General features: G+C 43.5%; 1 protein-coding gene across 6 annotated transcripts; it reads left to right on the top strand.

Moving 5' to 3' along the window:
- The first annotated feature begins 2,218 nt into the window (after positions 1-2,218).
- Positions 2,219-11,709, top strand: LOC138110414 (A-kinase anchor protein 17B-like). 6 transcript variants are annotated; one of them, XR_011150918.1, is made up of 5 exons: positions 2,219-2,323; positions 6,440-8,591; positions 9,431-9,874; positions 10,779-10,943; positions 11,485-11,709. XR_011150918.1 is itself a non-coding variant. In XM_069015283.1 (4 exons), exons 2-4 carry the CDS (start codon positions 8,502-8,504, stop codon positions 11,619-11,621), a joined length of 1,740 nt encoding a protein of 579 aa, XP_068871384.1. In that variant the 5' UTR covers positions 2,219-2,323; positions 8,359-8,501; the 3' UTR covers positions 11,622-11,709. The 6 variants fall into 6 exon arrangements, 5 of the variants coding, with proteins under 5 accessions (XP_068871384.1, XP_068871381.1, XP_068871383.1 ...); XM_069015283.1 differs by having other exon boundaries at positions 8,359-8,591; positions 9,431-10,943; XM_069015280.1 differs by having other exon boundaries at positions 9,431-10,943.

Below are 11,709 nucleotides of genomic sequence, written 5' to 3'. Positions count from 1 at the left end.
TAATATTACCTCAAGGACATGAAAGCTTAACAAGTTTTCTATGCAGCCAGAATGATAGGGGATGGCAGCATCCAAACCATTATTCACTTATTCCTCGCTAGAAAATGACTGTGTAGATGACTGCCTCTCACTCAATAACTGATCACATTACTATCTAAAGAAAGGATATTTCAGCACTGCACAAATTAGTTTCCTGAGTCAAACCTGCAATGACAGCAAACTCCAATAAGCAAGGTTGCATCATTGTTATTTATGAAACAAAACTATATAAGTTTTCTTACTGTCCCTTGGAACAGGTTTTGGTTTTTCTATTTCAAAATTAAATACAACTCTGAGGTTTGGGTTTTCCTATAGACTGTACAACCTAGAGGTAAGAGATATATATTCTCAATCACGAAAGTTATCTTAGCTTTTAAATTACTTAAGCAGTATGTAACATCCAGACATAATTCCTGGAATGACATTACCAAGCCACAAGCAGAAACATAGCCAAGAGTATTCCTTTACATATTTCATGTAAACAAGCTTCATGTTCAAAGTTTCTTCGAACTGTCTTCCTCTCCAGCCTAATCCTGAAGCTTCCAGAGAAGCTCATCTATGTGCCCCAATTGCCAGACTTTAAAGCAAACCCATTTGGTTGTGATGTCACTCTGCGCATTCCCTGACTCCTTTCCCAGAGGAAATACAATTTACTGTTCATTCCCAGAGTAACCCTCCATACTGCTCCAGCTCAGTGCTCAATCCCAGCAGGGAGGATATTCCACAATGGCAAAACAGCACAGTTTACAGTGGCTAGATCCCTGAAATACAGAATATAAAATAGATTGTATTGACACATAATTTGCTTAATTACAGGCAAGGAACTGGTTTTCTGCATCCAGAGGGCACATTCTCACATCTTGAAAGAAATAGTTTTGTATGTCTACGTTAAACCTTTTATTTGAGAGCTAAAACATTTAAGTTTCTCAACTTGTTGCAGCTTTGGAAAAGCAGTAGGTGCACATAATGAGCCTGCTGCTGCAAACTGATCTCAAATGACAGTTTGCCTGTTTGGGTTTGGAAAAATTATGTAGAAAGAAAAAAAATCACATAACTTAGAGAGAGTATCTTGGAAATTTGTATCATCAAAGCACAATTTTATCTTTTAAAATAAAAAAAAACTCAAACAAATGTCAGCATATAATAACTCCTAGGAAACCTTCCTAATACAAGAAGTGACAACTGTGGAGAAGGCAACCAGAGCAAAAAACCATTTGTAGGTAAACATAGTATCTTTGTCTTATCAGCTTGTACAGTGAGAAAACATAGACATGCTTTTAGGCACACAAAATTGTAACAGGCATACACTCCCACCATAAATATATGTGTAACCACTGGTCTTGGGTTGTAATTGCATACATAGCAATTAGAACATCACAGAGTAGAAATGGTTGGTACACCGGTTCTGCCTGCAGCCCTAGCCCTGTGTGTGTCCTGTGATCATCACCCATCCTAGTCACAACTGTATTGATCCAGGAGAAGAGGTAAAGGGTTTGTTTTTAACAAGGTGGAAGAAGGACATTAAAAAAGTATATATATATCTATATATTTATAGATATATGTATATATATAAGGTTGTACATTGTCTTGGGGATGCTAAATTGAGAACAACCAAGGAAGTGCAGACAGTACCATCAGCAGCACGTGGGTGAGCACTGCACCATTGGGAGCCGACAGCCATACCGTGCAGAGACACAGGCAGTACTTTCCCACCGGGAAAGCCAGTACTAAACCAGGGAAAGGTGGACATAAACCCTCACACACTTATCACTCATGAGCAGTGGTGGATGAACTACCTTTGTTACAGGGCAAAGAAAAACACGGTATTGTATCACAACCAAGCCTTTGCGCTGCCTGAGCGAGGCAACTGCCGAGGAGTAACTTTTTCTCTTTGGCTTATTTTTAATACAACGCACACACACGAGGCGCACAGGCCGAAGATGCCGGCAGCAGGCGGCTGCAGCTAAGGCCGGCCCTGCAGGTCACGGGCGAAGGGCCAGGCAGGAAGAGCAGCCACTAGCGCCTCCTGGGACTCGCTTCGTGAACCGTTCCTCAAGAACACCCGTGAAACCTCCACACACCCCACAGGCCAATCTGCGGCGTGGACAGGCGGGCGTGCTTCGGAGGCGGGCGTGCTTCGGAGGCGGGCGTGCTTCGGAGGAGGGCGTGGCGGGCGGAGTGGAGGAGCCGCGCCCCGGGGCCGGGTCCATCGGCGCTGTCGCGTCCGCCGCGCTCCGCCCCGGGGTGGTGGCCGAAGGGCCGGCGGTAGCGCGGCGGCCGGAGGGTAAGAGCGGCCGGCCCTGGGGAGCGGGGCGTGGGGTCCCGCCGGCGGAGGGCGCTCCGGGCCAGGCCGGAGCGCGCCGGGCAGCGGGCGCGCGGTGCTCGCTCCGCCAGGGGAAGTTGTCGCGGCGGTTCCCGGCGGCTCCGCTGGGGCTGTCCGGAGCCCGCAGGCCTGCCGGCACGGGCGGGCCGACCCTCCCTCTGCTCCGGCCCCTGGGCGGCGGCAGGCTCGGCCGGAGGAGCCTGGCCCGCGCGGCGGGCCTGGGCCCGGGGCTTCCCGGCGCGGGGGTTGCCCGAGCTGGGTCCGCGCCTGCCCGGGGCTCACACCGGGGCGGGGGAGCGGGGCGTCCCGGGTCGCGGTCCCGCGGCTCCCGCTGGAGCCGCCGAGGGCTGGGCCCTGCCCGCCGGGCTGCCCTCGGCTGGCGCTACCGGCGCCTGGCTTGCGGCGCTGCCCGAGCTCGGGGGACCGCGGCCTTCAGTGGCTCCGTCTTTTGGGCTGGGGCTGGCGGTTTGTTTTATCCTCACCTCGGACAGCGTGGGGCATAGCGGTGCTGGGAGAGTTCGCTTCAAAACGCCCCTTTTACTGCAATATTCGTGAGAGCAGCGGCACTTTTTTATCATTGCTCCTTTTCAGTTAATTTTGGATAGAGCAGCCTGGATAAACTCATTTCGTATGTTAAAAATAAGTTTAAAGCTCTTTAAACTTCTCCAAGTGACTTTCTGGTAAATGCTTGTCATAAAATCGCTAGGGTTGGAAAAGGCCTCTAAGATCACGGAGTCCGGTAACATTGACTGTGTTTACTGCTAAACGATGTCACCAAGTGCCACATCCACAAACTATTTGAAGGCTTCCAGGGATGGTGCTTCCAGCCTCTTCCAATGCCTGATCACCAATTTCAGTGGAGAAGTTTTTCCAATTTAAACTTTTTCCAATATCCAATCTAAACTTCCTCTGATGTAATTTGAGGCCATTTCCTCTCACGGTGCTTGAGAGAGTTGACCGACCCCCACCTGGATCCAGCCTCCTTTCAGGTGATTGTAGAGAGCTATAAGGTCCCCCCTGAACCTCCTTTTTTCTAGGCTAAACGACCCTAGCTTTTTTTCCCTGCATGATAAACTCTCTGCTGCTGTGGATCAATACATACACTTGCCCCATTGTCTTAGCTTGTAGTGCTCCTGCGTACCCACCTCTGCAGAATTAAAATATTTCCTCTGCCTCGAGCTTGCCTTCAGCCCTGCTGGTGGGACTCCTCAGAGGCCACACTATCCATGAGAGCAGGGAAACCAAATATCTGAAAAGTAACCTGGCAAAATATGATTTTATCTTCCCGTCTTCAAGATAACCCTCTTTCCTGACCTGGTTGATGGTATGGTCTCTGAAACTGTTGTGATGGGCCAGGGCCTCGCATGAGTGACCAGCTGGGAAACTGGGGATAGTAAGAGCTGTCACATCACAGTGAGCAAATGTGAAGGGCACCTTTGGAACAATTATTCCCACTACATGTTGCTCATATGGACTATGTGAGTGTTTCAGGTTAGATATTTCCAGGTTGTTAATTTTTCCCTGAAGTGTGAGTTTGTTTTAAAGTATGAACTTAGGTGACACAATTTAGGGTGTTGTAAGATAAGGACAGTTCAGCCTGCAGTAACTGTAGTAAACCCTAGGGCAAGGGCAGATGTGCTCCAAATGTTATTACCATGGCAGAGTGGCCAAAAGGAAATAATAATTTGGTAAAGGTCTTGAAGGCCAAATTCCTTGTGATTTATCAGTTGCAACAGTTATAATTTAAGGGAGTGGCTTATTGATACGTCAAGGTTGATTTCAAAAGGCCGTGCTGCTGAGCAGCAATTCAGTGGATCAGCCAGTAAATAATTCTGTGCTTTGTACACAGTTAGATAGTGAGAAATTAATTTCTGATGCTTGAAGATCTCCCGGGTATGAACAGAAGTGGGGAAGAGCAAGGGTAATAGTGTGCACTAGCAAACTACTATAGCTTACTCAGATCTATGAAGAGAGTTTATGGCTTTTAGGTGATTGATTGCAGTAGTAGGAACATGGCTGCAGCCATGATGGTGTAAGGATGTAAGTGAAAGATTTTCAAGGGCAGGATAATATATCAGTTGGTTTAATAGAAGATGTACTTGCAAAACAGAACAAGATTTTATGTACACCAGGTGGTCTGCAGGCTTGACTTTCATATCTCTACAGGTTGCAACAACAGTGTCCTGGATGTTTTAATCTGCTGCACCACAAATCTTAGTGAGGTGGCAGAAGCATAGTTGGCACTAACTTGGTGGAAAGCTTTAGGAAGCTCTTTATCTTAATGCACAGTGGGCAGAAAGGACTCTAGAGATTACTTGCTGCTTCAGTTTTGTAGAAGGTACTTTGCGTATCTGCTTTGCATATATGAGACCAAGTTAGCGTTAATTCTGAGTGCATTTGGCAGCAGTTCCCTAAGAGGAGCGATTCAGTGCTGCAGTCTGTGCTGTAGCTGCTGCTTCCAGAAATTCCTGGTTATTTTATATTAATGTTATTTGCACTAGCTTTTCCTCCAGTACATATGTGGGTTTTTTTCCTCGTCATTCTTAGTAAAGTGTAGTCACCCTCTTTTACCAAACAGTTTCTGTGCTTGTCTTCCCTTGTACATTCCCATATTGAAAGCAAACAGGCATTTTTCAAGTAATAGCACTATAGTTTATAACCTATGAAGACCATATTACTTTTTTTTCATGTTTCTTCAGCGGAAGCTTTTATGTGGCACTCTTGCAGTTCTCTTTGTATATGTATCTTTTTTGTCTCCATATGATTTAGTCTGTATTTATGTTAAAATTGTGTCTATCAAATAAAGAAAAATATAGCATATGGACGTATTAAAATACACTAAGCTTTACTTGTAACTAGGTGCTGAGACTTTCTGGAAGAAACTGGCACAGATGGTGGTTTGCCAACTTCTGCTTCTTTTTCCTTGAATTTAGGCCTGAAAAGTCCTTGATAAGCAGTGGAAGCCTCTCTGTAAACTTTTTGGACAATTAAGCATGTGAGGGGCAAAAAACCCCTGTGTGATTATCCTGTTTGTACTAAATGTAGGTATACTGATACATGGAGTTCAGGTATCTGAACTTAACTCCTTTAATCAAAACCCAGCATTATACTGTTTTGATTTCCTGAAAAATTCCTCTGGGTAAGCTAAAGGTTGTCAATATTTTCTGTGTAGTTGGCACTGAAACTGAGAGAGGATGTCCAGAACTGATGATACTCTGAAAGATACTTAGTTTCTTATTGTTAAATATGACATATGTATAGCAGCTGCCTGGTGATTCTTGGCTAGAAAATGGTAGCTATTCTCTTCTCTGTACCTTTTTGTTTAAGTATATTGAGAGATGAATCCACTGAAGTGTTATGCGTAGTGTGGCATTATAAAAGAAAATGTGTAACCTGTAAGCTTAATTTCAGCAGCCTATTGGTTTACCTCCATGAGCCCGTATTAGGGAGTACCCAGTTACATTTTTTGTTCTAGCTGGTAATTTCTAAACTGTTACCCTGAAATATCCCTCTATGCTGGAAATAATACTTCCTATTACTTACTTTTTCAGTGTAGATAGACCTTGATGCAACTTGCTTGAGTGTTTTCTTTTAATGTGCTCTGTCTGGGCATTTAAAGCCGATGAAATGCAGCACACATCAACAGAATCCATCAATTTTTAAGCAAGCAAACAAGCGTGTGATCCAAAAGATGTTGCTCTAAGAGTCAGTGAACTCTAGTTTTGGCAGAACTGCATTAACTCCTGCAATTAGGAGTGCTGTGCTGAACATGCTGAACTTTTGAGTCCCCAGAAGAGCCTACCAGGAGTGGGTTTGGTCAAAGGTATGATGTCAGATTGTGAGCCCCTGATGTCACAGCAGGAGGAGATATTTGGGAGAGGGATGTTTGAGCTTGATTGACAACCCAGTATGAACTTCAGAAGTTCTGGTATGTCAAGGCAGAGAGAGGCATTCTCACGAGTGTAGTGGTATTTTGGTAGTCACCTGGGTCTCTAATTTACTCAGCCGGTTGTCTGTGTTTGTATAAATACGCAGCAAACTGGGCTGCTAAGTCTGATTCTGCTTCTTCTGTGACAGGTGGCTTTTGACACCACCAGACATTTTTAGTGAAGGAGCCATAAGATAGAGAAGCCTGGAAAGACTAAAGCTGCAAGAACAGGAGCACGGTCAAAAAAGGGGGAAAAAAAGAGAGGGGGTTGAAAGGTGAGAGTATATTTTTAGAAAATGTCCCATTTTCTTGAAATTTGTTACACTTCCTCATACCAAGTAAAATACAGGAAGAGTGGCTGTGTAAAAATCCAGGCTTTGAGGAAACCGGAGTTGGAGAAATTGAAACAATGCTATGTAGTTGTTAATTTATATATTGGGAAGAAAACCATAATGATAATTCTGTGTGTAAGGCATCAGATGCAGGGGTCTGGATTATGAGAAAGGCTGGACTGGAGATATCCCGAGGTCCCTTTCAGATTGGATTATTCTATGATTCTGTGGGCCTATAGTGAGAGCTGTTGCTCTCAAATTGTTCTGAGGATTGATTCCTTAAGGTTCTGTGTGTGGGCTTTTGGTATTGCTCTATGCTGCAACATCTTAAATCAATGTCCTTATGCCCTGAAATAAAATTAATTTGATGTACATTTCTCAGTGCCTCCAAGCTGACTAGAAAATCCAAAGCTATGAAAAGAATACTTTTCTGTCTTTACCCATTTTTGTGTGTTATTTTTTTATTGTTGATATCTTTACTGCAGTGTTCTTAAATTTGCATATGAGTAATAGTAGTATATTGAAGTTTTAATTCGTTAGATAATGTGTTTGGATGGCATCCTAAACTGTCACTAGTAATCAATCAGGTTATGCATCTTCTTACAAAACCAGACACTTAAAACGCATAGTGAATCTAATGCTAGGTCTCTAAAAGCACTGCTATGCTTCCATTGCTAATTCTTCCTTATTCAAATACTTTTAAAAAACTGTTTTTAAACACTTACTTGTGTGAACACTGTTCCTTGAATTTTCTGGAGGTTTTTGTGATGCGTCATGTTGATTATTTGGTAGATCTACTTCCTACAGGGCAAAGTTTCCAAAAAGTGGTGATAGCCTGTTGTGGTTTAACCCCAGCTGGTAATTAAGTCCTACAACAGCTGCTCACTCCTTCCCCTTCTCCCCAGTGGTATGAGGAGGAGAATCAAAAAGGTGAAAGTGAGAAAACTTGAGGATTGAGATCAAGACAGTTTCATAGGTAAAGCAAAGGCCATGTGCACAAGGAAAGCAAAACAAGAAATTCATTCTCCACTTCCCAGGGCAGGCAGGTGTTTTGCATCGCCAGGATACCACGGCTCCATCCCACATAACAGTGACTTGGGAAGACAAACATCATCACTCCAAATGCCCCCCATTCCTCCTTCTCCCCCAGCTTTATTGCTGAGCATGAGGCCATATGGTCGGGGATATCCCTCAGGTCAGCTGGGATCAGCTGTCCTGGCTGTGTCCCCTCCCAGCTCCTCGTGCACCCTCAGCCTCCTCACAGCTGGGGTGGGTGAGGAGCAGAGAAGGCCTTGGCTCTGGGTAAGCCTTGTTCACTGATAACCCCTGAACTACAAGAGCCTTGTAATACCTCTTAAATAGGACCCTCATGCTAATCTGTAGGGGAGATTTGTTAATTTAAGAATTAGATCCAAATGATTAGTCTCTAGCTGTGCCCTTGGAGACAAAGAATCGTGTGATGCTGTTCTCTTGGCAGTGCTTATAAAGAAAACCCAAGAATACAAACCATTTGAAGAGACAAAGAACTTTCTAACTGTGGGGATCAGTTAGGTGTGTGTAATTTATGTGCCATGTTTTTTAAACGTTATTTAAGCAAATGAGATTCCTTGTTAGCCACGTGATTCTTGGTGACTGGTTGCTTATTACTAGCACTTCAAAGACTTACATCCAACCCCCCAGGATGCAAAATATAAAAGAAGTGTCATCTAAATTGTCCCATATTGATAATTACCTAGAAAAAGAAGTGGTGATGAAAAGAAGTTCAAGAGACAAAAAGGAAAGCTAAGCTCGAGAGAAGAGAAGGCAGATAGATGGAGATGAGGAACATCGCCCAAAGCAGCAGAAGGTACCAGCTGAAGAACAGCAGTGGCCAGAGAATATGCCTGAATGGGAAGAAAGGAAATCCCTGCTAGCTCAGAGAAGAGTGGAGTCTGTCAGACTGCTTACAGTGCTGTTAAGTCGTGTGAAAGTAAGACTATTTTAAAACGTACTTTAAATTTTTGAGGATATTTATTAGAGCTTGAATAATTCACTAGACATTTGATATCTTGATGCTATTCAGAAGACTGCTTTGGGGCTGACTGAACACTGAGAAGGCCTGAGGTCCATGTCTTGTGACAATCTGCTCTCAGTGTTACCCTGAGAGCAAACGTAGTGCATTTTTACACAGAAACTTTGCCTTTGGTGCTTTTTCAAGACCTTATCTTTACTGAGTAAAAAATAGGGCTGGAAAGGCTATATTACCTCTATTAGACTTGATCCAGTGTTGCAAGCAAGGAATTTTGGGGTGGGGACATAAGTGATGTTCTCTCTGCTTGTTTTGGTCTCAGGCCTACAAGTGACTGAATTAAATTTGCACAGATTATACCAGTTGCATTTCTAATAGCCTCTTATTTTTTCTTGCACTCATTACCAGGCTTATTTCAGTTTGATTCAGATAATGTCTTGAGAAAGTCAGCAGAGAAGTGATAAAATTTGAGTGTTTTGCCCACAGATTAATGTTTGTAGGTTTAGTTTAGTGCTTTGGGCAAAAAAAAGAGTTTCAAATGAAAACGGGGTTTTAATTTCTAATATGGTTTTGTCTTCACTATTTGTGGAGGAAAATTTGCTTGCAGCTTTTAACAAGTGTGTATTTTCCCCAGTCCTTAATGTAAAAGACTTCTAAAGGACTGTAATTTACTATGAGTTGAAGTCAGAGGCTACCCTTGCCATTCTGCATGAATTTTAGGGCCCCGTTACATCTGACATTAGCCTTCTTAATCATGAAGGTGATGTGTTAAATAAACTTCTATTTTCTTGGTTTCGCAGTTGGCAAGTCAAAAAGTGGATCCTTCACTGGGTGTAAAGAAGGACGATTCATTTTCTGAAACAGCATTTAAAGACATACAGCAGGAGCTGATTAGCTCCCTTTATCATACGCACAAAGAGCTGAAACGTAAGGAGGAGTTTAAGTGCCTGTTAACCCAGAAAGGTAGCAGTTTATGTAGTGAGGAAGGAGATGTGAGTAACTTCCATGCACCTACTTGTCACATAGTTAGGACAATTTTAAATGATGTCTCTCCAGTCCCGAGCTCTGATGGACTGCCTGGCAGAGATGTGTGCAACTCCTCCGCCAAAGGCTGTGGGCCTTTGCTGATCACGGTTACCCAGGACGGCCGGGTCATCGAACTTCTCCATGGAAGGCACCACCCAGCACTGGATGTAGTTCACACGCAGACAGTGTCTGAGGAAGATGATTGCAAAAAGCAAAAGGTTTATGAGACTGATGAATTCATCCATTATTTACTAAACTACTATCAGACACCACACTATGCACGTGTTTGCTTAGAGCCAAAAACCACTGCGAACAAGTCCCGGTGGAAGCGAGTGGTGTCTGATGATGGTAGTGGGTTTGACATCAGCTTGAGTAACAAACATGGTCAGCACTTCAGAGAAGTGAGTCCTGTACAAAACCGCCACAAGAGAAATTGTAGTAGTGATAGTAATTATAGGCTGGTGATCAGTCTTGGGGAACTTGAGTCAACAGACAAAGTGTTAGAAAGCAAGGTCCATGGGGGCAAGCTTGCAAAAAAACTGCAAGTGCAGAGGAATGACTCACTGACTGTTGATAACTTACCACATGCTGGACTGAATCATTCTTTGGAGTGCACTACTGTTACTCGTAATAAGGAATTCAAAAGAGAAGATGGTAGAGATGAAGGCACTGTACCATATGGAACATGTAGATCTGCTTGCAGATTAAAGGATTTGTTGGAAGAGATCAGTGATTCTGAGTACTTTAGAGAGGCATGTGGTGGCTCAGTGAAGAGAGCAGAAAGAAGGTATGAAGAAATTTACAGCAGTTGTATTAAAGGGTGCTTGCCTGCAAGAGCCGGGGAAAGAAAATTACTGGTTTACCGTAAAAATGTAGCTCTGGAAGGTCAAGAGAAGGAAATCAGCCAATGTAACTCCTGTTCTAATTCTGTCCATCAGGGCTTGGCAAAGCAATGTGAACGTAAACTTAAAAAGTCGTGCAAGAGGTCTAGTAGTAAATTAAGATGTGAAGGAAAGAAAAGTGAGAGACAATCCAGGGAAAAGGAGAGAAATGCTCATAAAATGAAGAAAAAGCGAAAAAAGCTTTCTTCTAATCTTTTATCTGATGAATGTGGCTTTTCAGAGATGGACAGTTGCATGCAGCTGGGGTCGCTCAGAAAGATACAGAGAAAATGTAAGAAAATGTTGCACAAAAAAGTGAAATTCAAGACACTTCACACCTCTGTGGCAGCACCAGAAGTTACCCCTCATGATGGTTCACCCCTTCAGGAGACCCTCCAGAGAAGAGGTGAGAAAGAGGGACGCCACAGCTAAGGGGACTGAATTTGACAGGTCTGTGGCAGGTGAGGTTGCCACAGTTCTTACAGTGATGAATGGTTTTAAAAAGTATTAAGCATGGCATAAAAAAAACCCGGTGCAACTTCTCTGCAATTAAGGGTTTTTTCAGTTTAGCTCTGAAACACACAGCTGCAGCTCAAGAGTAATATTTGTTTACTTAATTGGTTAGCACAGTATCTGTCCTGGGCATTAGCAATGGGTGGTTATTCTGTTTACAACATGCATACTAACAACATGCTTTAGACAACTAAAACATTGATAGACAATTCAGTGTGTGGCACAGCTGTGTGGGAAGTACTGTCTCAGGTGAGTGAATTTTTACATAGCTAAAATACATCTGATGTTCATACAGGATTGCTACTGGCTGTTCTTACAGCCCTTTTTACGATTTATTGTGCCTCCAGTTGATTGGTGGATACCTTACAGCCACCTCCCTTTCCCTCCCTGCCCACCTGACAAACTCATTTCAAGTAACTTTCTCTTGTCTACAGGAGATGAGAGGAAATTAATGTTGAGAAGAGAGATGGATGCAGACGTCAGAGGATGCCCTCTATTTCCTCTTGAGATAATTCAGACAAACCCCTGCTCAGATACTTTCTGTGGAGCAGAGCCCAGAAGAGGATGCTGAACAGCTACTGTATTATAGCTCTGAAGTTTTTATACGGGAGTGGGAGAGGAAAGCCCTTTGATCATTAAAAGGTATATGAAATACTGGG

The sequence above is a fragment of the Aphelocoma coerulescens genome, chromosome 4A (assembly GCF_041296385.1).
Source record: "Aphelocoma coerulescens isolate FSJ_1873_10779 chromosome 4A, UR_Acoe_1.0, whole genome shotgun sequence".
Taxonomy (NCBI): domain Eukaryota; kingdom Metazoa; phylum Chordata; class Aves; order Passeriformes; family Corvidae; genus Aphelocoma; species Aphelocoma coerulescens.
Note: the sequence above shows the minus strand (reverse complement) of the source record. Positions and strands in the feature narration are given on the sequence as shown.